We start from the raw sequence: 27,637 nt of genomic DNA, 5'->3' as shown, positions 1-27,637 counted from the left end.
CACTGATATTAGGTAGTTTTTGCCAATAGCTCATTAAACATGTGACTATTGACACTGGTGCATTTCTGAAGCTCTAATGAGAGTCTCGTTGGGATTAGATAAGCAATAGCACATAAATACTATGCCAGGAAAAACTGCACAAAAAGAGTGTAAATGTAGGATAAAACATAGAAGTCCAGGATTTTACTTTTCTTTTTAACATGCTAGTAGGCTCATTTTTAAATCTGTAAAGGACCTGTACTATGACTGTAGTTTAAATTCAACTTTAAAAAAAATGACAGATCATCTACTCCACATTTCTTGGCTTGCTCTTCCTCTTTTTCTTCTGTATCTTTCCTATTGCTCATTTCATCATCTTGACATTATGACTTGAGTATTCTAAAATTTACTGCAGTTAAAGCTGTATACTGTTCAATGTGTTCATCTTAAAAATCAGTCTTTTGCTTGTGGAATATTGGATTCTACTTTTATTTCCATTTAATTTCCTGTTATCCTTCCTTTTTCACCTTGCTGAGCCCAAAATATGTGATGTAAATTTGGCTGTAGCTGCTTTTTACTAGAATCTAGGTTGTTACTGTTTCTTTTTGCCTACTTGCTTGGCTTTTTCTGTAAACTATCTACATGTACCTTGTTGACATTTAAAAAACAATTATTTGATCTCTGCCAATGCTCATTCCCAATGAGGTAAACCATGCTGGTGCAAAATGAGAGTTACAAAAATATGCTTCATTCAGATGTGCACCAAATGAATGAACATTTGCATTAATACACATTCAAAATCCCTTAATGAACATAAATTTAATTTCTTAAATATAGAAAAAGTTTGAGTGTGAGGCAAGCTTTCTAAGATTTTTTTAAAGTTTTCGTGGCTGCAAGGTTATAGTTTTCCTCCCTTCATATAAATAACTTCAGGTGCATGGGAGAAATATGTTTGAAATAATGTGGCCTTTTAACTGACATTCATTTGCTTGCTTTTTTTTTTCTTTACACAACTCATTTACAAGTTTAACAAATGGGGCTGATAAACCTGGTAATTCTACCAAATTATGCATTATTCGCCCCTTATTTTTGCTGGCTGTTCTTCTATTTAAGAAATCTGTTAATCAGTTGGGGACCAAAAGTTATATGCAATTGAGTGATTAATTGAGCAAATGATTACAGAAATCGGTTTGTAAGCAACTCATAAGATGATATTTTCTTTACATAAACTTTGGAAAATGTTACACGAAGTAATTCATAACAATTGGGAATGATCTTCCAGTGGAACTTTGATGAATACACACAGTACTATGTGTAATATTATGAAAACTTGTCTGACAACATAAATGTGAGAGTAGTTCTGTTGGCCTTTTTATTATAAATATCTTTTAAAACAGATACATAATTTTTGAACCAAAAAAGAGGGGTTTTTTTGTTTCTGTTGCTTACTTAGATTTTGAGAAAAAATCTTGCTGTGGTATGTTTGCAAATAGGAGTTCTCATGTTTGCTTTGTTTTTGTCATATTGCTCTGTTTTGACACAGAAAATGGTAGAGGATGCTTCTGTAAAAGCTGCTGCCAAGAACTGCCAAGCAAGCAATGGGAACAATAGTATTTCTTCCTATGGTCCCTCAGTAAGCTGTATACAGAATATCAAAGAACAGATACCTAAGTATCAGGTAATGTTAGTTTCTTTGCTTGATTGTATTCATCCATTTGACTGAAGTTTATATATAAAAGCCTTAACTTACATGCATTGAATAGCTAGTTATACTTCTAGTATATTACAAGTTAATCTGAATCTTGACATATCTACCCTGTCTTTAAAGCGTTGTAGAGTAGGAACATGTGTGTACATCTTAACCTTCTGGTCTGTCTTGGTCATGTCTTTGAAAGGCTTACAAAAGATACTTAATAGTATTTGTGAAGGTCAGAAAAAGCACTCTACCATTCTCTTGTTTTGAAAGAAGATGTCTACCTATGTTTCAGGTCAGTTCTGAAGAAGCTGTTGAACCTTATATATTATGAAACCCACCCTTTAGTCTATCTTATTATAACAGGAAGATTAGGGAAAATGTGGGCCCACTGCTCAATGAGGTGGGTGCCCCGGTGACAGAGAGGATACAGAGAAGGCAGAGTTACTGAATGCTTTCTTTGCTTCAGTCTTTACTGCTAAGGCTGGTCCTCAGGAATCCCACACCCTGGAGGGAAGAGAAAAAGTCTGGAAAAATGAAGACTTTCCCTTGGTTGAGGAGGATCAGGTTAGAGATCATTTATGCAAACTGGACACCCAACAAATCCATGAGCCCCAATGGGATGCACTCACAAGTGCTGAGAGAGCTACCAGATGTTATTGCTAGGTTGCTTTCCATCAACTTTGAAAGGTCATGGAGAACAGGAGAAGTGCCTGAGGACTGAAGGAAAAAGAATGCCACTCTGGTCTTCATAAAGGGCAAGGAGGAGGACCCAGGAAACCACAGGCCAATCAGCTTCCCCTCCATCCCTGCTAAGATAATGGAACAGCTCATTCTGGATGGGCTCTTTTAAGCATGTGGAGGAAATGAAGGTTATCAGGAGTAGTCAATGTGGATTCACCGGGGGAAATCATGCTTGATCCATCAGCCTTCTATGATGGCATGACTGGCTGGGTAGATGAGGAGAGCGCAGTGGGTGTTGTCTACCTTGACTTCAGCAAGGCTTTTGACACTGTCTTCCAAAACATCCTCATAAGTTATTTCCTTCAGAATTAACAAATTCTGTCTGCAACTGCTGTTGATCAGTGTTTGAAACAAAGTAAGAAATCAGTCTGATTATACTTGGAAACACAGTCTTTACAGATTATTTTCCAATAAAAAAATGTTTCCAAGAAGCTTTCTGTAGCAGCAGGGAAGGAGAATTTACTCATTGGAACCAGGAAGACAGTTTAATGTTTGGGATCCAGACCACAGAATATAAGTCCTGCGAATGCCTAAAGGTTTAATCAAACACTGTTGTATGGGAATGTTGCTGGACACAGCTATTTCTGTGGAAAGAAGATATTTTTTCTCTTTCTTGCTTTTGGAAATCCCCCTGGAACAAGGGTAACAATGCCCATCTAGTGTGCAAAACAGGTCATGTTCCAGTTGTACTTGCTTGTGCTTGTACTGAGAGTGTTAGAACCACAAAGGATCTTAGTCTGCATGGAAAAACAGAATTTATTTGTATATTCCATTCAAAATGTATTCACTATGGCACTATATTAAATTGAAGTAGTATGCCAAGTTATTATTGGCTTTCTTCTTCCTATCTTGTCTACGTAGTACACCAGACCAGCCTCTGATGTCAACATGCTAGGAGAAATGATGTTTGGCTCAGTGGCAATGAGTTACAAAGGCTGCACATTGAAAATTCACTATATACGGTGAGTGTCCTTTTCTGTGATGCGCTGTCTTGTCAGGCTCTTGGAAGTGATGACTCATTGAGATGACTGTTTATCCTTTCAGCTCTCCCCCACAGCTGATGATAAGTAAAGTCTTTTCAGCCAGGGTAGGAAGCTTCAGTGGAAGCAACAACAAGTAAGAACTTTTTTTTTTTTTCCCCATCCAATGTATTTGTCTTTCCTTCTTTCTCCTTTTGTGGTCTTCTGTTGCTGCTTCTAAATTTGAATTGGCTGAAGTGGAAAACTCAAGTAGAAAATCCAAAATGGTGGCTGTGGAGGAGGAGTCTCTTGATAGATCCCAGCCAGGCCACCCAAGTTTAAAAAATAAAATCTCTCTGAGTTTCTGCTGCTTAATTTGCCCAGGGCATGCAATAAACTTCAGATGGTTAGGTGCTTTGGACGATCAAAGTCTCTATCTCTTCCTGCTGTCAGAAGGGTCAAGAAGAGATATATGTTGGGGAAGCTTTGTGTCCCTGAACCCCACTTCTGTTACCTTCAACAGTGACAGAAGATACACTGGTTCTTATCTGTTCCCTTTTTCCTTTTCCCAAAAATGCACAAATGTGAATAAACTGAATCCCAAATGTAACATACAGGAATTTACAATAATTTAAAGAGGGAGCTTATATAGAAAAATAAATGCTTATTTCCTTACAGTTTCAGAAAACCTGCTTGTCCTTGAGTTTGATTGTCAAGTTAATCTTTTTTCCATAAAACATACCTAATTCTCAAGCTAATATTAATGCATATTCTTAAGAAAAGGCATTCTTAAGAATAGGTATTCTTAAGAAACACTGGCTTTTCCCCCTCTTTTAGCTTACAAGATAGCTTTGAATACATCAACCAAGATCCTAGCCTGGGAAAGCTGAGCTCAAATCAGAATGGTTTGGGAACCTGTCGCAGTGGAAGTAATTTAGGTAAATATTTCCAGGTTTTATGTCTTTCTGACAGCATGAGGCCATCTGTTCCTTTAGTGTGCGGTTGTTGTGTTGGGTTTTCTGTGGGTGTTTTTTTAGGGTTTGTTTTTGTTTGTTTGTTTGTTTTTACCTCTGCATCACTGCCTGTCTGTTTTTTAATTTTGACTTTTTTTGCATTGCATTTTCTCTACATTGCTTTTGTTTCCTAGGTGTGTTACAGCTGTGCAGCAGCAAACTGCTGCAGGGTGTGTCTGAAGGAGGTCCCCTCCGCCTCATCCGCAGTGCTTCTTTCTTTGCAGGTTTGTGTGGAATGCCAGCCACAGTGTGACCCATCCATACGCTCACACAAGTCCAGCTCCTTCTGAATCCTTGCAGGACATACATAGTTACTCTCTAGAAACAGAAAGGGCTAAAATAGTGACAACAGATGTATCTGGCTTATACTTAAAAATCTTTCTTCAAAAAAAAAACCCTAAATTATTTTTTGCTCATATTTCTTGTCTAATTTAATTGTAAAGGTATTTTTATGCAGTGTTTTTGGTGAATGAGCCCTTATGTTTCTTAGAGAACTTATGTTTCCTGGCTTATAGCTGGTTTCTGGCTAGCGTGCAGGTGTCTTGCTGGTGTACAGCTTTTTCTTTCCTTACCTCTTGTTACCTTTTTTTGATTTGATGGCAGACATTCAAAATTAATTCTAGATCTAAGTTTTGGAGGCTTTAAGTTGTTTTGTTTGTTTGTTTTTCTTTAACAATACCAATTTTTTTAATTTTCAAAACTTAAAGCTACAAAAAGTCTCCTTTTACAGGCATACTGATGACCCATGCAGGTGGGTAGATCTTAGGCCTAATTATTTCTGTTAATTGCAAAAATGTGAACTGGAATACCAATGCAGTTTCTTCACAGCCTTTGCAAATCTCGCATGCTCTACAATTTGAGTGACTCTGCACTACTAACGCTTCAATGTAATACAATATAGACTGAAGGTTTCTTACTGTGAGGCTTTGTGGATAGTAAATCTCTGCTTGGGGAGTGAATCAAAAGCTTAATGGACCATATATTTTGACTACTTCATTATAATGTTAACCTGTGTAAAATGACAGTCTTGCACACACATACAAAAAAAGTCAAGAGTGACAGATGGGGGTACCACCAGCCTTCATTTTCAAAACATATCTGACTTCTGATAATGTAAACGATATTCACATGCTTAAGCTTCTTAAAGATGTTCTTAGATTGGGGCAAATAACCACTTTCCTCTAGTAACATGGTATTCAGTGTGGAAATACTGTTGGCTGCCTCCTCTGCTCACACCGTACTGCTTATTTGGAGTAACAGTACAGGATGTTTTATGACCTTTAAACTTAAACATTTTTTTTTAAATGCTCACAAATAGTATGATGAGTTATGTAGTATTTTCTGTTGATCTGATCTGTTTGTTTCAGCACACAGCACACCTGTCGATATGCCAAGCCGAGGACAAAATGAGGACAGAGATAGCGGCATTGCTCGGTCAGGTATCTACTGTGTGTTTTGTTTGCCTGCTTTTGTAACTATGTTACAATTCTTTGATGCATTCATTCAGCTCAAATATAGGCACCTCATGACCCATAAATCCAAATTTTTTTTGATCCACTAAGTGGTTTTCCTTCTGCTTTGCCTTAAGCCCGTATGGAAGAATAATTGTAATGATATTCCTTGTTTACAGCCATCATTTTCTGTGTTCTTAACCAGTCAGTAATCTGGAGAAAGAACTAACTGGAGCCATTATTAAAGCAAGGGAAGAGTCTTTTGCACTGAAAAGCAAAAGGAGGCCAGGTCTGTCTGTTGTAATGGGAGAGCAAAACCTCTTAGGACAGAATGCTTTTAATGAGAGTAAGATGACTTTTAGTATGTTCTAGTAGGGAAGATTTCTGATTTTTTTAAGGAAAGAATGTCCTTAGGCAGCAAGATGTATTTAAAATAATTGTCTCTCCTGTTGCAAATGAGCTATGTGAAAAAGATGAGCATGCCAGAGCAAAATTTGTAGGAATTTGTTTCCAGTTAAAGTATAAAGAAAAATTTGTAACCAGAACTCTGTGTAATTCAGTATATGTGGGGTTTCTTCCTTTCTTGATAGCATCTCTGAGCAGTCTTCTGGTCACTCCTTTTCCATCTCCAAGCTCTTCAACATCATCATCTAGCAGCTATCAACGTCGCTGGCTCCGAAGTCAGACAACCAGTTTAGAGAATGGAATTATTCCAAGATGGTGAGTGCTACACCTTTCTTCTTAGAACAGCTGTTTGGCAGTAATTTAAGCTAAATAGAGCTTAATCCTCTTTTCTTTAAAAGTACAAACCCTGTTATTAAATAATCTCAGCCTAACTTCTGTGCATGTTACATAACATTGCCAATAGGAAGAAAGGTAAGTTTTGGCTGAATATGACCTGCAAGGTCTGATTTGAAATACATTAATTTTTATTGAACATATAGACTGTGTCTGAAGCCACATGTTGAAAAGCAAATTCAACTGTTTCTGAAGGAGCGGAGCATCCTATTGAGATGAAAGAGACTGTAACAGCGTTGCTGCCATAATTACATTATACTATGATGAATCCTAACTAGTGAGCAGTTACTGAAATTTTGGAATAATAGCCTATGACAGCTCTCTCAGCTGGTACAGGATGTTCCTGATGTGACTTCTGCCAAAACAGGAAGGAAAAAAAAAGCTGTGATCAAAAAGCTTGGGTTCTGTTTTGGAATTTTATTAGCTTTTGTAGCTCAGTGGCATAACAAAGCATGGAATGCAGCAGAATTTTTGTAGCGAACAAGCAAATTCTTCCCTTATCAGCTGCAAAATAGCAAATGGTTCTTGATTGTCTGTTCGTATGTACTCATCCACCTGTACCTAGAGACAGTGTGGAATTAGTGGAGAGCTGTAAGAAATTTCTCCTTTTTGGCCTTTCTCCCTCTTCACTGTTTTCAGTTAAGAGAAGCTTAAAAGCATCTTTCCCTTGTGGCAACACTTGAACCTATTTTCCTGGATGTTCTTACTGAATAATCTTTAACACAAAGAATCATGCAGTGCTACTAGTGTAGCAGTCATGCTTTCTAAATCATTCTTGCAGTTGAGAATAACCTAGCAAACATTTTGCTTTCAGTAAATTGAAGTACTTTTTAGTCTTGTGAGCAGCAAATGCAAAAATGTTAAAACATAGGGTAAATAAGATAATTTCAGCCCAGTTTAGAAAGTAGCTAAAGTTTCACAAATAGAAAGTTCCTTGAAGTGCTTTCTGAATACTTGCTAGAGAAACAGTAGGCTTCTGGTTGAATACTTCAGCGACAGTAAATTTTGCACTTTGGTTTGTACAGCCAAATTCTACTGTCTCTGTGACCAACGTTTTAGGCCAATAGCTCAAAGAAAATGAGATGTCTAGCTGGAACCCCATGTAGTCAGTTGGCAGGCAAGCTAGATTAGCAGCTTTCTTGAAAAGGATTCTCTCACAGAGCTAAATTCTTCAATTTCTGTTCCTGGGAAGCAGTACAAAAGCTTGCCATGTTTCTTAATGCCGACTGACCATCCTTTCCCAACTTCCTTGGGAATTTTTGTCTCTGCATGCAAGTTCCTGAAGTTCAAATGAGGTTATGTTTTTGTCTTGAACTCTGGTTTCCCACAAGCTGTCTTTTGCTAGGGTTTTATTGTGCATGTTTTTTCCTGTATTCCTGGACTCATACATCTATGATGAGAAACTTTTGTGTATTTAACTTTGTCAAACCAATTAAACTGTAAACCACTTATTTTTAGAATGAACTTAGAATCAATGCTCAGCATTCACTTTCTTCTTGTTCATTGCTTCATAGTGGTCTATAAATGCCACAGGCCCCATTTCAAGATAATTCTGATATGAAAAGCCTTCAAGCTTTTAATTACCACTCACTCATATTGCAGTCTTAACTTACAAAGAAAGTCCAAAACCAAGTTATTTCCATATAAGCTGGTCTCTGAATGTCTCCATTTGTGTTCCAATGGCTTTTTCTTGTCTGTTCTTACCCTTCTTCCTCTATAATTTCTCAGTGGATTAAAAGCCATTATTCAGTTAAAGTTCTTTCCAAAAGAAGTTTTGACCATACTATTTCACTCATTGAAGTATATACTTTTTAAAGACCTTTTTTCAGTGAAATTGATCATGAATCTTTTAGCAAGGAAAAAATAATAGTTCTCTAAATGCAGCAACATCAATATTTAGCACTGCAATGCAAGTATTTATGGAAGAACAGCCCTTTTGTGTAATCACAGAAAAACTTCAGGCTGAGACTTGTGGCTATCATCTGAATTGGTTTCTGGTGTAAAGAACCAGCTTGAAATTTAGGTCAGATTGCTGTGGAACTTGTTGAATCTTGAAATTCTCAGAGGATAAGGATTCCACAGCTTCTCTGGACAGTGCCTTCTGGTGTATTGACCATTTCTCCCCCACTTGGCACCTTCTCCACACTCAGTGAAGGTGTACTTTGATCCACAGGCCAGAAGATATTGAGCAGCGTTGATCTCAGTTTCAACTCATCTAATATTGAAAAATGGCATAACTGTTGTAAAAAGAAATGTGGCAGGATTATTAAGTGAATAAACAGAACTTGGGGAAATAATAATGGTTATAAAGTAGCCACTGGTTTGTGTGGTTGGTTTTTTTTTTTGTGTATTAGCAGAAAACAGCATTTTAAACTGAAGTATATCCAACTTTGAGCTAAGCATGTATACACATGTATTTGTAGGCGTTAAGTTTGTGTTTTCACAGTAATTACTAAGTGGTGACATCTTGTCTTCAGTTAAAATAGAAACTTTTACTTTGCATGTTTAAGTGCCTTAAGACATCCATCTTAAGATGCTGGAAGAGTATAGGTAGCATGTTTCCCAGCTTCTCTCATGAGCAGCAGTACCAATTCAAGAATATCATGGACATACTGCCAATCACGTAGGCAGGAGCTTGAGTGTTCGATGCAGTTCACAGCTCTGAAACTACCTTTAACCTTTTTTGCTAATGATTGCTAATGTTGTGTCTCCGTTCCTTTTTCTTAATCTCCTGTAAAGATAGATCAAGAAGGAGGGGTTTTGTAGTAGTTCTGTTTCAGAGGAAAGAGTTCACACCACTTTAGGAGCTAGCCTCTTTGGGGGTTGCCTTACTGCTGTCTGAGCAAACTTAGGTCTTATCCATCAAAATGTTGGGTATCCTCTGTTCAGAGATGGATGACAGCAAAATCTTGGATAGTCAGTCGAAGGAGACCTAAGAATGAATTACCTTCTACTGTAGAGAGATATGGATAGAAGACTAATTACCTCTCAGCACATAGGTAACTGTCCTAACAAATCTGTTTTACAGGTCCACTGAAGAAATGTTTAGTATGGCTGATGAAAGCTGCAGCTCCAATCCTGCAATGATTCGGAGGAAGAAAATTGCAATCAGCATAATCTTTTCTCTGCCTGAAAAAGAAGAAGCACAGAGAAACTTCCAGGATTTCTTTTTCTCTCACTTTCCTCTTTTTGAATCTCACATGAACAAGCTGAAGTATGCAATAGAGAAGGTACAGAACACTAGTTTGGTTTAATGTGGGAAAATAAGTGTCAAGCAGAATGAAGTATTCTATAATCTGATAGATGAAGAGTGGGAGAGTGCGTGGTTTCAAGCCTCCCTCCCTTCTTACACATCTAGTCTTGAGCCTGAGCCCACTGTAGGAATTCAGTATTTGCTGAAAAAGAGGTGCAGGCTTTTTCTAGTTAGAATGAGAATGGAGAGCTTATGCTACTGGTGGTTTTTGGTTTTGTTTTTTTTTCTTCTCACCGTATTTCACTGTGAGGTTTTTGTGACTCCCTGGAGACTGTGGAAATGATGGTAATCTATCGTTTCATGCAGTCAGTAAAACAGACACAACAAATGTTTGTTGCTGTCTTCCCCTTACTCTCTCAAAAATGTTCTCTTCTTTTCCCATGCCTGGTCTTAGGGATTGGTCTCTCATGAGGTGGAGGGAGGCTGGCAGGTATTGCTGTCCTGAGTGGCTATATAGCACTGTGGCTACATCTTAATTATTTTGACATGTTAATGAAGCTTAAAAAAGATGAAGAATGCGAATCCTTTAAGAAGCTGTTTTGTGTCTTTAACTCTTAATCAAGGCCATGATCTCATGTAGAAAAATAGCAGAATCCAGCCAAAGAGTGCAGGTTTATATCAGCCGTGTCATGGATGCCCTGGGAGAATTCAGGTGAGTTGATGGAATTCTCAATTACAAGGAGAGTTCTTCTCATGCCCGTCTAAAGATATTTGTCAGTTCTAGTTATAAGCAACTGAATGCCAAGTCTCGTAATTTAACCAGTCTTGAAATTAGTGTGAATGACTTTTCTGGGTTGGGTACTGGGTAAATGTTTTTTAAAAACTTCAGCAAAGCCAGCTCTGTCATTTCAGAATGAGAGTACAAGTAGTTCTGCTTTACTTACCTGTACCTGGGACTGTCAGTCTTTAAGATCTCATCAGGTGTTTGGCTTCTGCTGATGCCTTTGTGAACGAGTGGATTGATTCTTGTATTCAGGCAAATGAGTTGGCTACTCCTAGCCGTAGACACTCAACAGTGTCGGTGAGAAGCAAGTGGCTGTCAAAGGCTCTCTTTTTGGTACCTAAGAGAGGAAGGAATGGCTAGAGGCCAAAAAGGGCACCCAAGAGAGTAGACAGAGAGCAAAGGATTTGGTGGGATAGAGTTTCTGTAATGTCTGGAATATGGAATCGAAGCACTGCAATGAATACAATGGGTTCTGTCTCACCTCGAAGTGATTTCTGGATTGCTTCTCTGAACATAGATACACAGGGAAATGCAAGAAAGGGAAAACAGACATGTAATTCATATGAAGACACTAAGTTACTGGTACACTGAATTAAACACACTGTTCTAGGACACTTGCAATTAGTATGTTTGGGAAGCTCTTCCAGTTTGTTTAGTCTCCCAGATCTTACCAAAAAAAAAAAAAAAAAAAAAAAATCAATGGGTGATAGGAGGAAATGGTGTACTTGTATTTGCAAGATTGAGATGTACATATTAACCCTTCTGGGAATTTTCTTTGAGCAGGGTTACAATCTGGAACCTATATTCTGTTCCAAGGATTGCAGAGCCTGTGTGGCTTAATATGATGTCCAGCACCCTGGAAAAGAATCAGCTATGCCAGCGTTTTCTTAAAGAATTTACGTTTTTGATAGAACAGATCAACAAAAATCAGTAAGTTTCTCCTGCTTCCTTTTTCTTAGAAGAGTTTGTGTGCTCCCCAGTGCATGTGGATGTGTTAAAACACTTAATGGGATATTCTTTTGCTGGTGTTACTTTGGTCATATTATTTTTCCTAGGTTCTTTGCTGCTTTGTTAACGGCGGTGCTGACGTATCATCTGGCTTGGGTCCCAACGGTAATGCCAGTTGACCATCTTCCCTTAAAGGCCTTCTCTGAGAAGCGCACATCACAGTCTGTGAACATGCTGGCAAAATCCCATCCGTATAACCCTCTCTGGGCACAGCTTGGTCAGTAGGAAATTGAAAACTTTAGCTTTCTCTATAACTAGCACCTTCCTGCATCCACTCCCCTCATCTGAGAGTTACCTATGATACAGATGCCATTTTTCTGATTTGTCTTGCTGTAGGCTGGGCAGAGTTACCAACAGATGTCTTGTGTCTGGTTAAACAGAGCATTTGGAGGCCTGTTTGCATAGCGTGACTGCTTTTTTCCTTGATCCCTTGTTGTCATACTCCATTACACTGCCTGGTTAAAGAACTTGGTATAGAACTATTAAGAGTGTTCAAGTACTGTGAATGATCTGAGCAGTTTGGGAAGAATAAGGAGGAACAGACTTGAATGGAGGGGAGTTCTCTGGGCCTTGAAGGCCCTTCATAGTTTAAACTGCCCTGGCTACCTTTTTTTATTTCTTTCTCACAGAGCTAAGATGGACACCAAGACAACAGTAGAAATCTGGTAACTGGTAGTATCTCCATTCATTCACAGTTACATGAGTGGGCCTTTGCCAAGATTTCTATGCCCTGCTCCTCAGGCTGTTCTGATAACTGGTTTATAGCTTAGTTATCTTGATATAGGGGGTTAAGTGTAACTGCTGTCAATGAGTAGGTGAATGGGAACTGAGAAAATAATGCGGCCAGTGGTAAATCCTTGAAAATTCTTCTTCATGGCAGCAAATGTGAGTCTGACGTCAGGACAGCCTTAACTTTAACCGATATACCATGTTGCCATGTAAAATAACATGTGTGCACAAAAGCAATAATGTGACTTTTATGCTGTGCTACTAGTTGTGTTTCTTGCCAATTGTCTCGGTTACATTTTTTAATTCTCAGCAATCTTTATGAAACTACCTATTGCTACCTTGTCCATATAGTTGTAGTAGAAGTGTTCCCTGTCTTAGTATGTCTTCAAAACATTATGCAGAGGAGTGATGGATTAGATTTGGAGGGGAAAACATAAGCTTGCTCAGGGTGTTGAGGATGGAGCTAGGTCCAGGATTATAAAAAACAGCTGGACTGGAGGTATAAGATCGATAGTAGCTCTTGTGGTCACTCCCAGGAGCCGCCACAGGTGACTAGTCAAGAATCTGTTTCTCTTCTCACTTTCCCAGGCTGTATGTTGCTACCAGCATTGGCCTAGGCAAGTTCTCAGTACCTGAACTCAAATTGCTTTCTGGTTTTGTTTCATTCATATAAAGCCTGAATGCCATTTTCAGGTGGTTGCAGTAAGTGCTAATGAAAGTAAGATGTTGCCCTCTGCTGGTGGTCTTCTTTAGAAAGAAGGGGGAAAGATAAAAAATCATGGGACTTTGTGCTTTAAAATGAATATTACTTTATTAAGGAAATTATTTGGAGGTACCTGTCTTTCCACCTTCAGACCTACGTTTTCATTACATATTACACACCAATTAGATTTACATATTGATACAACTCTAAGTACCACTGTCAGGAAGACATAGTACTGTCTCTTAAGCATCAGCTTCCATCTAATGGTCTTAACAGTAGGCATTAGTATGTTTTGAAGACCACAATTTTGACTTTTTGTACTGTTTTCTTAGGAATGGTTTTGTATAAAAGTTAATTGTGCAAATGAACACGAAGCCTGAATCTGATTTCCATAGCAACTGTGCTAAACTCAAAAACGAAGAGATATCTTCCCATTTCCTTTCCAAATTGCTAGTCCTCATGGCCCACCAGGCATTCCAGTTAATTCCAGCTTAGTCATCTGCAGCCTGCTTTCCATTACTGGGGAATGAATTTGCTGGCATGTTAAGCTATGGGGTGAGTTGCAAGGGTGTTCCTAACTGGAGGAAGACAACACACTAATGCCACCACACAGCAGCCTCTCCAACGTGTTGCTGGCATCATGGGAAATGGCAGATCTTGGCAGGGAAGACAGTAAGTGAGAGCAGTGGAATTACTCTCATTGATCCTTTTTTTGCAGGAATGGAGTCAGGAGCCTTATTCCTTTTATGGTCTGTATAGCAAAGAGGAGGCTGGGCATAACTGTGTTGTTTGAGGGTTTTTTATTTTTGGGGTTTGTTGGTGTGTTGTTGTTTCTTTGTTTTTTTCCCTGTTGTAGTCTCCTCATGTTGAAATCAGAGGTCCCCTTGCCCTTGGTAGAAACCTTCCCAAAGCTCCAATTATACATTCCATTTAGTGTTGCTGTTTGAGGTCTACTACAAAAACCTGGTGGCAAACTTGGTCTGGAACATTTGAGCAGCCCTATAAGGGACTTAGCACTTGAAACAATCTGGTAGATTAGCAGGTAGCTGATGAAGCCTCAAGCCAGAGAAGCCTGCTTGCAAGGTGAACATTTATTAAAGAAAACTGAGCTTTTGGTGGTTGTCTCGTGTCAGCTGGTGATGTCAGCCACAGTTTGGTTAGGCAAAGATGATTTAGTGCATGTTCTCTCATGCTTGTCAGCTGAAGGCAGCTGGGTTAACACAAGCTAGTAACAGACATTTGAGTTAACCCATCTTTCTCTGGTAGGGCATGTGAATGTTCCCTTATTGCCTGTGTTTACTTTTCCCAGAACTTTGGAATAGAAACTTTTTAGCTGATATAGGGTTATAGGCAGCTGGAAGATAGTTACCACTCTCCCAAAACTAAGTTGAAAGTAAGATATGTATGACCTCAGTTCTATTAAAAAAGCAATTCTTCAGGATAAATGAGCTAGCAAATAAGCAGTTTTTGGAGGGACTCAAATTATATTGTAGTACCTACCTTTCATATTTCAGTTGTACTTTAAGTAGTGAATATACAGGGTGTTTCAAAAAGGTGGAGCAAATTTTAAAGGTATAGTGATTTCAAATTGGGTCCATGTTCTTGAAACACCCTATGTTTTTCTAGTTCTCCACCATTTCACACCAATAATAAATGCTCGTGTTAGTGAGGCTGACTCCCAAGTACATAGAAGTGCATGTGCCTTGTCCAATAAGGTAGTCACGTGCCTATTTTTTCAGAACCTTATTGATTAAGCTAATATTGAATTGGGTTTTGCTTTTTTAATATTAGTCCTGAAAAATATAATTTAGATTTTATCTGTATGACAATTCATGTGTTTAACAGAAAAAGTGACAGCAATCAAATGGAGTAATTTCGATGTAAAAGAAAATATTAGTAGAAAAATAGAAAGTAGTCTATCTGGCTTTGGAGTTTAGCTGGATCTCTTTTCCTCTTCACCCCTGTTGTGTCAGTTTCCAAGTTATAATATCTTGCAAGCATCATATAAATAAAAATTCTAGTGGGTCTGAAGAGAAAGAAACTGAGTAATAGCAGCTAATCCCTCACAAAAACACCATAACCTTTCTGGACACAAGTGAGTTATAAGAAGTGCTAGGGGACTTGTTTTTGTTATTTTTTTGTTTTAAACTTTTATGAAATTCCTGTGAAAGAAATTAACTGTCTGATTTGTGTCCATAGTAAATACTGTTTCAAAATGTGTTGAATTTAATGGGTACAGCCTATTACAACCAAACATAAGCATGTGAAATTTTTGTTTTCCTGCACAGGTGATCTTTACGGTGCCATAGGCTCTCCAGTTAGATTGACTCGAACTGTTATTGTTGGAAAACGCAAGGAGTTGGTACAGCGCTTGCTCTACGTTCTAACTTACTTCATTCGGTGCTCTGAGCTGCAGGAAAATCAGCTGACGTGGAGTGAGAAGGCTGGGGAAGAAGAGCAAGTGCTAAATGGAAGCAAGATCACAACTGCACTAGAAAAAGGAGAGGTAGAAGAGTCTGATTATGTGGTTGTCACGGTTAAAAATGAACCTGCTCTTGTGCCTCCATTCCTACCTCCAAAGAATGATGGCAGTATAATACATGACCCTGAAAGCACTCATGTTGTCCCAGCCTCTTCAAAAGAAAAGAGAGAAGCAATAGGAGAGGTCAGTCAGAACTCTGAGGCATCTGATGGTCTATCTAGCAGTTTCCACAAAGGAGCAGCTGATGGTAGGAGAAGAAATGTCACTGATACAGGAATTGTATCCTACCACTTTGAAGAGCCATCTAAATTTGAGGATTTAACGGCTATAAAGAAGAATAAGAACCAGAATGAGAGAAAAGTGGAAAAGCAATTGTCTGGTAGGTCATCTGCCTTACCTTGTCCTGAAAGGTCTGGTCACAGGAGTTCACACTTAGAAAAGGTCACCTTTCAGATTGGAAGTTCTGCATCACCAGAGTCAGACTTAGAAACTCGTAGAAGAGAAATGGAAGAAAATCTGAAGGCATTCAGAAAAAATCCAGAGGTGATACATTGTGCCTCCAGTTCCACAAATCTGACTGTGGATCCTTCCCAGAATCAAAAAGAAAGTTGTGAAGCTGCCTTTGTACCCTTCAGTAAATGTAACGTTCGTTATGCACAAATCCCACCTTGTGAGGGGATGGAGAGTATACTTAACCAACATATTGAAAGTAAAGGAACTGAAATTAATTTAGTGAACACAATATCTAGTGAACCACTTTTGCCCACAGGTAACATAGAAACTGTAAAATTGCCAAGCCTGAAAGAAACTAGAACTTTATGCTCTGGCAATCTGGAGAACTATTCCTCTGGCTGTATAGAAGTAGGTTCTGCTGTCAAACAGGATTCTGCTAAAGTAGGTGCTAAAGATGTCCCCTATGGGGATGCTGGAAGGAAAATCTCCTTCAGAGTTGAAGGGGACATTCCAAGGAATGAGAGCTCAGACAGTGCTCTTGGAGCCAGCGATGAAGAAGGCGATTGTTGTATCCCAGATGAAGTGCGTCATGATAATGTCAGCAAAAGACTTGAAGAGTTTACAGAAGTGGAACTTCCTTTACCCAGGTAAAGAAGTTTAAATTGGTTTAGAACTGAATGGATCAAAAGCTGTTGCTACTTCAGAGATGTTCAGGGTTTCAAGTCTGAAATCCTGTAACAGACACTGATGTGTTTCGGATTCTTGTAAAGAGACTTGGCAAAAAGAAAACCAAGAAGTAGTGAAGTTTTTTGACAGAGATGTTCTTCAGATGTCTTCAAAAGTGATCAAACTCCTGTATAAAACACTTCTTAATGTAGACAGAACATCTGAGAACAAGCAAAACTTAAGCTTTGCTTCAACTGATAACTGTTTAGATTTGATGTATTTGACAGATCAAAGACAGCTTTGAAATAAATAAGGGCATCCTGTTTGAAAACTTTTGAGCTTTACAGGTGGATGTGGAGTTTGCTGGTGCTCAAGGTTGGTAGCTAGAAAGTTTGCTTCTTAGGTCAAGTTGAAGAAAACTTAAATTTAGCAAATCTGTTAGCCGCAGAACAGGGAGCTTATAGATACCACAAGCTCTAATACATGTAGTTTTGCTTTTTTGTCATTTTGAAGGAATTGATACGTTGTTAAAGTTCAGCCTTTAAAATCCTTGTTTCAAAGAGCACCAGTAATTGGTTTATTGTATTTTCAGTACTATCGTTGATTGGTATTTGCTGTAGAAGCGAGGCTGATAAACCAAGCTTCTCATTCATGTAAAATCTGGATGCAGTTCATCATAAGGCTCCCTGTCTTATTTTTCTGTATTTCAGGTCAAATACAATCAGCAGTCAATGTGTGAAGAATTTTGGAAGATCACTTCTGGGTGGTTATTGTCATACATATATACCTGATCTAGTGCTGCATGGAATAAATAATGATGAAAAGCTGAAGCAGTGTCTACTAGCAGACCTACTTCATGCAATGCATGTGAGTTAAAGTACAGTTCTGAGTCATGGCAGGAGTTGTGATGTTACTGAGATCTACAGAAGGAGGTCCTTTGAATAGATTTCTTTCTGTTAACGTGTTCTTAACAGCCACACCTGACATGTCTTCCTTTTTGAAAGATATAAGACCTTAATTCATTGTATGCAAAGCCTGTTCAAGCAAGAATCACATGTGCTTTCCTTTATACTCTCTTAAGGCTTCTCTTCAAAGATAAACATGAGGAAATTGTTTGCAACTTCAAGTTACAAACAATGAAAGAAAAACCTCAAGCTGCTTCTCTTTTCAATCACAATAGCAAACAGAATTATCTATATCTCATTAAAATGATATGTAAGTTGAAATATCTTATTTTGCCATTTAGTGGCACGTATTGCAAGGGAGAGGAAGTCTTGTGGAGGCCTATATTATACTAGACTCTAGCAGAAATTACTGACTATGGAAAGTAATGCTCTTTAGGTAAAGATTTTGCCATGTACTTACTCTGCTGTAGGTACTCCTAAGTTATATAATTAATTTATAACTAACGTTTCACTGAAGTAACTGTGTGGTGTTAGTATGCAATTTTAAGTGTGTATCTAGTAATTGTCAGCAGTTTCTCTAGCAATTAAGAATCACCCTGCTGGAATGAGTTCATGTACTATCTGAAACAGCAACGTGTGTGGATGTTACTCCTTTAAACAACATCAGATTGGTCTAACACAATGCTTTCTCTTCATATATACCTGCCTTGATGATGCATAGTGAAATCCCTTGCATATCTCTGAAACATAAAATATACTATCACCATCACTGGATCAGTCTAATCATGACTCGTTTCATTTTGGAAGAAACTTGTCTTTTCAGGGAAGGTGGAATACTTGAAGAAAAAATATTGAATTAATGATTTTGAAGCACTACTTAAAGAAAAAATAAAATGCCTGATCAAATTGTCAGTTAAGTCTTAACTGACGCAGTATTGCCGAGTCTAAACTCTGTCACTGAAGTTGGTATTCCTTGTTCTTTTTGAGATGTCTTTGGTTTCCTCTTGGGCAAAAATATGAATTTGTTCACTTTCTTATTCCCTGCCTCAGTGTAAATAGAAGTGAGACCTCAAACTGAGTTGTGGAAATGTATATGAAAATGTTACATAATGTTTGTGTTTTCTATCTGTTGCAGCATCCAGTGCTAGATGAGCCCATAGCAGAAGCTGTCTGCATTATTGCAGACACAGACAAATGGAATGTACAAGTAGCTACAAGCCAGAGAAAGATGATGGATAATATGAAGATAGGCAAGGACGTTTTGGTTTCAAGTCAAGTATCCAGTTTATTGCAGTCTATTTTACAGCTTTACAAACTCAATGTCCCAGCTGACTTTGTAAGTATTTCTTTACTGAAGCTAATGAAAGTTGCTTAGCTTAGATAGCAAATGCCAAGTCTTGTACACCATGTTGCTACACCAATGAAGTAATGCCTGAAATAATGCAGAGTTGGTACAACGTATTTAAAAGAATGCATGCTACAGTCCAGTAACAGATATTGTTTTATCTGTAATTTACATCTATAAGATCAGATTAAAGTTAACTACTCCAAAATACGTATGCCAAAACAAAAGTTGTTTAGGCAATTTTGGCATGGTCCTTCTGTCTTTATGATTAGGACTTTTAAATTTGACTTTTTTTGTTTGTATGAATTCCACATTTCTCTACTCTCCATGTTGTTGAAGCTTCTATTTACCCAAGCCTTGTTCCTGGCATACAACTTCGGATTCTTGGGCTTTCCAGCCAACCCCATGCAGTGGGTGTGCCTCTTCGTTCCCTCCTCCCCACAAATAATTGTGCCTCTGTGTGTTTACTTGACCCTTCTGGTTTATGCATATTTTAGCCAACCCTGTCAGCAAGCACTGTCTCTGATAGCCTTGCCCATGTCTCTGTAGGGGGCTGGGTGTGTTGCTGATGTTACTTTGTCATGTTGCAGGCTCCCTGTCCGGCATCCTTCCCTGTCCTCATTGGCAGTAGAGCTCATCAGAGCAAATCACTAATACTGGTTTTGCTGATTGCAACAAAACTACTCACTACTCTGACAGTGATAATTGTGATCCAGTTTTTAATGCATGATTGTAGGTGAGGGGAGATGGGGTAGGTTTTTGTCAGTAGTCACCCCTTTTTCAATTAACAGAATTGGTTTGTCCTTCAGCAGATAGCATTGAGAAACTTTGTAGGAAGCCTGTGTAATGACTGTGCTAGCAGATTGAAGAGGAAGATAGAGCTAAACACTAACAGCTGTAAATAGTATTAGTTGGCACTGTTTTGGATAAAATTAGTGGTATTGATTATAATAAGTTCTTGAAGTCAAGTGCTAGGCAAAATGTGTGTGTACATTGTCAGTGTTGTCTCTGGATTCTTCTGGACACCGAAAAATATGCAACTTTGGTTAAATTCTATCCTTACACTTGCATAGTAACACTCTAAATTCTGGCATTTTTAAACCAAATAGTTGATTCTGCAACTGAAGTGTTCTTTTCAATGTTGCCTTGGGGACTGTGTATGCTATTTCTGTATGCTTTGTGTGGTATGGAAAGGGGTTTGGAGGTAGAATGTTTTTCAGGGTTATTTTTTTCCTTTTTCTTACAAGTGCTGGTGCTAGTAGTCTGTAAATTCTCTGTAATCTACATTAGAGACACTTCAGTCCTTCTGTCGGTGGATTTTACATCTCTTTGCTACAAGAGAACCATTGGTGCATGGAAGCTCAGTATTCCACTGAACTCTAGGGGGAGAAGTGTGATGTTTTAGTTGTAGTGGTCTATTGACTTAAATTTTGACAAAAACATATATACTAATATCCATCAGAGAGGAGCATAATGCAGTATGTTTGAAGTTTCTGTTAGGAGTATACTCTTTTTTTTTTCCACATGCAGTTTCAGTTCAGAATAAGTTTTTTTTTTTTTTGTGGTACAACAAAAAACAAAGCCCAACTTGAGACTGGATGAAAGGCAAGTGGTGATATCTTTTTTGTGGCAGTTCAGACTGGTAACTATAGAGCAGAGGGCTTTGCCAGGGTGAGAGGGAAGTGATGATTGCAACTGCTACATGTCAGCAATATGTCGAAAGTTTTGACTGCATCTTTTACCTCATTTTAAGCTACTTTTCTATTTTTAGGAGTGACTTGACATTTTTTTTCCATTTAGTCAATGGGAGAAGCTGCAGTGGAAGCTAACAAAAAAAAAAAAAAAAAACCCACTTCACTTAACGTAGACATTTTGAGCAAAATGGATTCATATACCAAACTTACGGGGAAAAAATATCTTTTGATTCTTTGCTGGCATTCAGGAGGAGCAGATAATCTTATGTAAAGAATCTCTTTTTTACAATGATGTGGGATTCTTCCTTACTTGCTCCCTCACAACTTTAATAAAAGAAAAAATCCATAATCCTTTAGCATGAGTACTAGAATTGAAATATATTGAGCTGCTGAGGAAGTGCTAATAGGCTTTTTGCATTAGGGTTACATGTGATGGAAAAGATAAGTATGTGTCCGTTCAGACTAGAATCAGAAGTGCTATGATTGTCGTTACTTGAGTGAAAACTTGCTTGAAGCAAATAGATCACACTAATCTCAAAGACTTTGCCTTTCCTCTGCTAGTGGCAGTGATCTTATTCTCCCATGATGTAGCACAGTTTTTAAAATGTCTCTATCTTCCATGATTAAGACCTGATATAAGCTCAAACAATCGTTAAAAATCTTCATCTTGCTCCAGACCGTAAGAAAAATACATGATAGGCTACCTACAAGCACAAGTCTTTTTTCTGTTTATTATTTTTGTAATTAGCAAAACTGGTTTCACAGCATCTCATTTCTAATACTTATGGTTTTCATTCAATTTGAAAGTACATTGGATGATGGCCTGAAGCTGTTTGCTGCTACTGTTTCTAATTGCTGTCTACGTCTGCCGGGTGATTATACAGTTGATAATGTGAGGTTCTGCATGCGCTTCCTGCTTTCATCTCCTGGATGAACTTATTTAACTTTTTTGAAGTGGCCAGCCCTGTGGAAAGAAGGAATATATCAAATTGAATGTTTATTTTGTCATAGAACAAAATACCTGATAAGACATCCTACCTACTCACCTTGTGAAGACATTCTACCTACTGACCTTGTCTTACCAAAAAAAACCCCTTTCTTTGAAGCTAACGTTCATCTGTTCTCCTGCAGTTGATGTATGAGAAATTACCATGTGTCACATGACTGTATTTAAAAACAATATGCATTTGTAGCATGCTACTGCTAAAAGAAAAGGGGAGTGATTAAAGTTGTAGTTCAGCTTGAACAAAGGATTTGTAACTTAGCTTCTACAGTAATGTAGTGAGCAAAAGAGATATTAATTTTATGATGAATAAAATAATGTCTTCCACTTCTTGAGTCTTAGTTTCTTGAATGGCAGATCCCTAGACCTAGAGTGCTAATTTTACAAACTGTTGTCTAAACTGAGTCTTTCAGGGAAAAAATAGTACTGACTTATAACAAAGACATCTTGATCCAAGTATTCTTGTTTGATTCTTAGTAAGATATCTTGAGTGTCTTTAGAACCCAGTTAAAACTATTTAAGTCAGCAGAAACACTGTGGCTGGCTTGTGTGGAAAATGTATGCGCAGTTTGTGCAACGAACTTGCTGCCCAAGAAAGCTGGAATGCTTCAGTTATATGACAGGGTTCCCCTCTGAGAGGGTAGTGCAACTTTTTCATGTAGTTAGCACAGCTGTAGCAAAACCAGTTGCCTCTTCTGGATTTTTGAAGTGGAGATTTTGTTTGAAAGATATTCTAGCTAGGATGAGCTAAAATGGTATGCTTACATTTCTGAAAAACTTGCATGCAGTTGCAAAAGCTATTCTGAGGTTTTTGGTCTATGTTTACAGTGCATAATGCATCTTGAGGACAGACTACAAGAGATGTATCTCAAAAGCAAAATGCTTTCCGAATATCTGCGAGGACATACAAGAGTGCATGTAAAAGAACTAGGAACTGTGTTGGGGTGAGTATTGCAGATATCTGTCTTAATCAATGACAAAACTTGGGGCAGTTTATTTCCTTTTCAGTTTATGAGTGGTGACATCTTGTTCCCATGGGGCTTTGCTTCTTCATATTTAGCACACTTCTCTTTCATGTGCTTAATACAGTGTAAAAATGGCTTCTACTGAGCCATCTGGAAATCAGGAGGAGACACAGTTCTACAGCAAGAACAAAGGACTTGTCATTCTTGAATCTTCAGAATGAAGAAAGTTTAGATTTTGGTCATTAGGAGGTTATCCACGCATTCATACACGCTCTGTCTTGATCTCCTTAATCAAAGCTTCATCCCAACAGATACTTGAGAATTTTTGGAAGGTTAGGTGGTGCAGCTGTATGTTGAGAGAAGATGGGTTTGCAAAAAGCAGGTGTAGGAAAATAGACAGGTGTCCTGTTTGGCAGCTGTCATCTAATAATAGTACTTGGTTGGCATGCAACTTTTAGGGGTGCAACTGCTGTCAGCCCAAGAGGGGGAGGAGATGGAAGTGAAAACATGTTCCCAAGAAGATAGTTTTTAGTACTCTAGGTAAAACTTGATTTATCTTTATCCAGACTGCTCAAGATTTCATACTGAGAAATGTAGCTGTAAACAGTGAAACCCTGAAATAAGCACTTTTCTCAGTGTGCATACAAGTGTATAAATATATATAAATACATCCTGGCCTCTGATTTGCTTTACATTTTGAAATGGTTGGAAACTGACTGTTATATTTGAGAGACATTCCTGGTACTGTTATTGCATAATAATAATTGTAGCTTCTGGATATTTTTGGTAAGGAAGTGCTACTATATGGTGAACTGACTTCTGTTCAAAACATGAAATGCACAGTCCTCCCTAAGCTGATGTTTAGTACTTTCTTAAACTGAGTTTATTGGTGCCTACTGACTGGTAAGATTACAAGCTAAGGCTTTAGCAAATAAATAAGTCTTTATTTAAACCACAAAATATTATATACCACAAAATGTAATACTGCTATCTTTTAACTTAAATGGTAGCGTACTTCTTGGTTTTAAACATTATTACCTACATATACTGGCATGTTATGAGTAATGGCAATAAATAATAATTAAACAATGAACTCAGTTATAGAAAGACACTTCCAGTGGATGAAAAATATCTTCTTGTGTTTCTCTTCTTTTGTGAAGGTGACTGTATATCTTAACTTTATCTCTCTCTCTTTTTAATTTCTAGGATTGAATCCAATGACTTGCCTTTGTTGGCTGCTATAGCAAGTACTCATTCCCCATATGTTGCTCAAATACTCTTATAAATGGAAATCTCAGGATAGTCATTCCCTTAAAGTAAAATAAAGAAAACAGGAATGTCAAATGAAGAACAGAGGTGCCAAACACTGGTAAAGGGGAACACTGAGGAAAGCAGATGATGACTGTACATTCTGCCACCTTCTGATTCTGATTTCAACCAGATGTTTTATTGGAGGACTTCAGTTTACATAATGTAAAAGGCATTCAGGTTTTTTCTTACAATCTCACTTCTGACTTAAATCAAGAAAGTGACTGCATCTTTGCATTTTATTTTGATTCAAAGGACAAAAGTTAACACTATGTGGCAGACTGGGAGCTGCCATCCAAAACGCTGCTCAAAACCATGAAGTAACAGTTGAAAGAACAAGTGAGTTAGAATGTATGTCAGAATACTACGCTTGGGTGTGGTGTATGTTTCTTTGCTGGGGAGAAGGAGGCGCTGTAAACTATGTATATAGCATTCCTATATGCAAGTATATTAGATGGGACATGATTTTCTTGCAGAGCATATGCATGACTTTTGTATAGTAGAAGTGAATGGGTCAGAACAAGGAACCTGGATTCAGCAGCCAAATTTTGTGTGGGAATGGAGGTGTGCATGAGGTGATGTGACTTTCCCTTTAAGGACAAGAGGTTAAGCAAGCTGTGGCTACTTCTGTTTTAATAAGGAGGCGTTCAGATGAGCCCATGGCTAGAAGTGGAATGGAATGGACTTCTGAGATAGGGATTTTATGGGAAAGCCTTATGGAATTTCTGCTACAAGTTTACATTTGTTGCTGATGCAACTTCAATAACTCTTTTGAGTTTCTGTATGACTGTAGTCCTGGGAGCTAAACCTGTGTCTTGATCTCATCAAGTATTACTATCTTCAAGGAGTATGAATTTGATGAACTCATGCGTGATACCAGTGCTGTTAGCGCGTGTCTGTGCGCACATACGTCAAGCAATTGCCACAAACTGAAGACAATCTTACTGGGGTAATAAAAGACAAACAACCCCCACCAAGCCTCTAGTCAAAAGTATTACTTTTTTCCAGCTACTAGTTGTCACTTGAAGTAGGAATAAAAGAGGACCATTGTTTGAAGTAAAATGAAATGTAGGGGGCAAACCCCAATATTTGATATTATTATGAATGTTTGCAGTTGCCCTTTTTGATTCTACAGAAATCTTGAACTATAATCTGGGTGCCTTTCCTTAATAGGTTAACTACTCTGAGACCAGAAGCTACTTCTCCACTAGTTGATACTGGCCTTCTCTGTTTCTAGATAGCAAAATAAAATTTTGTATTTTGCTGGTTTCATGTGATTGATAACATGAATGTGAAATAAAAAACTTTTATTGTATAAAGCACTGTTAAGCTGGATATGAAACTGTGGACCAGACTGAGGAAAGAACAAAGGATCAAAACAACCGTTCTTAAAGAAACGGAAAACTCAATGTTGGACTGTTCTGTTGTGAGCCAGCAGGAAGGAGGTGTCTGAAATTGTCAGCTTGCAAGCAAATTGCTGGCAACACAGCTGCTTGGGAATAGTGACTTTTTATAGGAAACTCCTGGTCACTGGTTGTGAGTTCTCCTCCTTAGTGATTACAGATTTTTAACACTGAAGGGACACACTTTAATTAAAAGTGTTTTTATTTCCTACTACCTTGATGTTTGGACTTTTCTACAGTAAATTTTCAGTTATTTGAAACAAGGAAATGTTCATATTGTGAGTTGTTTAAATGTGATGGGGGTCTTGATTAACTTTGTATTGCTTTTTGAGGGAAATAGGTAGACTGACTTACTGTGAAGAAAGGTTGTTTCCAAGTGGAGGGATACTTATTATTCTGATACAATGTTTCTAAAGCTGTTTCATATATGCCAGGTTTCTGACCTAACATTCCAGATGTTTCTTTAATCACATTTTCATACCTGACCCTAGTATTCTGCCTAAAAAGCCTGAAATCTTTCTGTGGTTCAGGTTTTCTCCTACTGCTTATAGTTTAGCAAACTTTTCATATCTTTGATCTGAGAGTCCTTCTGTCTGTGGAAGGTAAACCGACCTCTGCAAATAGCTGCTAGCAGGTATCACTCTCTATTCCACGAGGTTAAGACAAAGGAAGAACCATAAAGCGAATCACATAAACTACCCCTGTGATGGAGAATGTGTGTGTGCACATGTGTAGGACTATGAAACCACTTCCCTGAGTGTATATAGAACTCCTCATGTACCTCCTCTATTTCATGTCACTCTTAAATAGTAGCTGAGCTCACTGAAAGTCAGTTACAGTTCTCTTAAAGTATAAGTTGAGGGTTTTTATCTGAACAGACTCTGACAATTCTTCAAAGAAATATGTGCTTTTGTTATCAGAGTGTGCTAAGAAAGTCAAAGGTCAGGCACCATTCAGTAACTTCGTGACTAATACCAGGATCAGTAACAACCTGATTTTACTACGTCAACTATTTTTAAAAGAACTGCCTTTTGGCAAGACATGAAGTTAACCTAAGGGTGGCCTGTGAGACGATGGTCAAAAGCACTTGAGTTTTCTTCAGCCCAGGCTAAGACTTTATAGTTCTTGCTGCTTTCTCTACCATTTTGCTGCTCTTCAGAAATTACACAGTGAACTACCTTGTTTTCACAGTTTTAGTTTTGGGGGAAAGAAAATCTAAAATGAAAGCTGTTTACTACTTTTAAAAGGCTTTAGACTAAAGAAAGTTAAATACAAATTTTCCCCTCCACCAAATGTACTACCTCAGTTCACAGGATTCCACCTTCTAGGGTTTTTTTGGTTCTAAGTCTTTAACTTGTTTTTGGTAGCATTTTGCTGTTTATGTAAATTAGTGTGGCATGACAGGGCAGTAAGTATTTAGAGATGTGTTGTTAGACATCTTTAGGGCATGTTTCTGGTTTTGTTTTTAATAGGATGAAAAGTGACATGAATGTACAGATGTGTTTGAAATTTAAAATGTAGCTTAATTTTCAAATATTCCAAAATTAGTTTTATCAGTATTATATAGTTTTTTGTAAACTGAAATACATATTTTCTTGGGTAAGTGGGAGTGCACAGTCTTTCCAAAATCCCGTGTGAATGCAGTTTACACAGTGCAATTTAAAGAATGTATGGGTTTTTTTCAGGCAAGACTAAACCTTCATACACAGAGGGGAGGAATGAAATGCTAAATTGTATTTAAACTAAATTAATTCTTTAACCCAAAACAATAGCAAGATCTAAACATTTTAAGCAGGTACTCTCTGAACTACTGTATACAACTTTCTTCTGCCCAAAAAAAACCCAGAGACACTGATTCTGTAATTCTGTAATACACACTTCTAATGGCATTCTCCAGAGTTGTAGATTGATCTTCCCCACTCCCTACTATATGCATCTTAACTTTTTCAAGTCAAAACTCCTTTTCAAATACACTGAACTATTATATAAAAAGTTTACACAAAATGATTACTTGTCCTTTAAGTATGACTTCTACTTCAGTTAAAAGGACCCAAATCAAAATCCCATCTGAACTGCTGAATATATTCTAGACTTTGTTTTTTTTTTTTTTGGTGAGGTCAAGTGGGCTAATTTGACATACATAGCAGGTTTTCCATAGTAGAAAAAAAGTTGTTGCTATTGCATGTTTGGAGATCATAGGCTTCTTTAGGAATGACTGAATACCAGTGTCAAACTACATGGGGTTTTTTTCTTATAGTTGTTTATGTATGCTATCATTTTGGTCTATTTCTTTGCGGCATTTGGTGCAATAAACTTTCCGAAATGAAAGTAAATAGTATTTGGTATCTTTTTTAAAACT

General features: G+C 37.8%; 2 protein-coding genes across 6 annotated transcripts in view; one reads left to right on the top strand and one right to left on the bottom strand.

Moving 5' to 3' along the window:
- Positions 1 to 27,611, top strand: part of FNIP2 (folliculin interacting protein 2) — a 52,131-nt gene extending 24,520 nt beyond the window's left edge. For 2 of the 4 annotated variants that reach the window (XM_065061444.1, XM_005507852.3), the window contains exons 3-18: positions 1,523 to 1,657; positions 3,278 to 3,378; positions 3,461 to 3,532; positions 4,213 to 4,313; positions 4,523 to 4,612; positions 5,756 to 5,827; positions 6,430 to 6,559; positions 9,666 to 9,867; positions 10,454 to 10,542; positions 11,398 to 11,544; positions 11,670 to 11,839; positions 15,343 to 16,636; positions 17,366 to 17,522; positions 18,696 to 18,896; positions 22,431 to 22,546; positions 23,774 to 27,611. In XM_065061444.1, the coding sequence (XP_064917516.1) occupies positions 1,523 to 1,657; positions 3,278 to 3,378; positions 3,461 to 3,532; positions 4,213 to 4,313; positions 4,523 to 4,612; positions 5,756 to 5,827; positions 6,430 to 6,559; positions 9,666 to 9,867; positions 10,454 to 10,542; positions 11,398 to 11,544; positions 11,670 to 11,839; positions 15,343 to 16,636; positions 17,366 to 17,522; positions 18,696 to 18,896; positions 22,431 to 22,546; positions 23,774 to 23,852 (3,156 nt within the window). In that variant the 3' untranslated portion in view covers positions 23,853 to 27,611. The remainder of the gene's footprint in view (positions 1 to 1,522; positions 1,658 to 3,277; positions 3,379 to 3,460; positions 3,533 to 4,212; positions 4,314 to 4,522; positions 4,613 to 5,755; positions 5,828 to 6,429; positions 6,560 to 9,665; positions 9,868 to 10,453; positions 10,543 to 11,397; positions 11,545 to 11,669; positions 11,840 to 15,342; positions 16,637 to 17,365; positions 17,523 to 18,695; positions 18,897 to 22,430; positions 22,547 to 23,773) is intronic. The other 2 variants (XM_065061445.1, XM_005507853.3) reach the window with 1 other exon arrangement.
- The window catches only part of SPMIP2 (sperm microtubule inner protein 2), a 43,708-nt gene continuing 37,380 nt past the window's right edge, over positions 21,310 to 27,637 (bottom strand). For both annotated transcript variants that reach the window (XM_065061453.1, XM_065061454.1), the window contains one exon: positions 21,310 to 21,563. In XM_065061453.1, coding sequence (XP_064917525.1) covers positions 21,448 to 21,563 — 116 coding nt within the window. In that variant the 3' untranslated portion in view covers positions 21,310 to 21,447. The remainder of the gene's footprint in view (positions 21,564 to 27,637) is intronic.

The sequence above is a fragment of the Columba livia genome, chromosome 4, assembly GCF_036013475.1.
Source record: "Columba livia isolate bColLiv1 breed racing homer chromosome 4, bColLiv1.pat.W.v2, whole genome shotgun sequence".
Classification (NCBI taxonomy): Eukaryota; Metazoa; Chordata; class Aves; order Columbiformes; family Columbidae; genus Columba; species Columba livia.
Note: the sequence above shows the minus strand (reverse complement) of the source record. Positions and strands in the feature narration are given on the sequence as shown.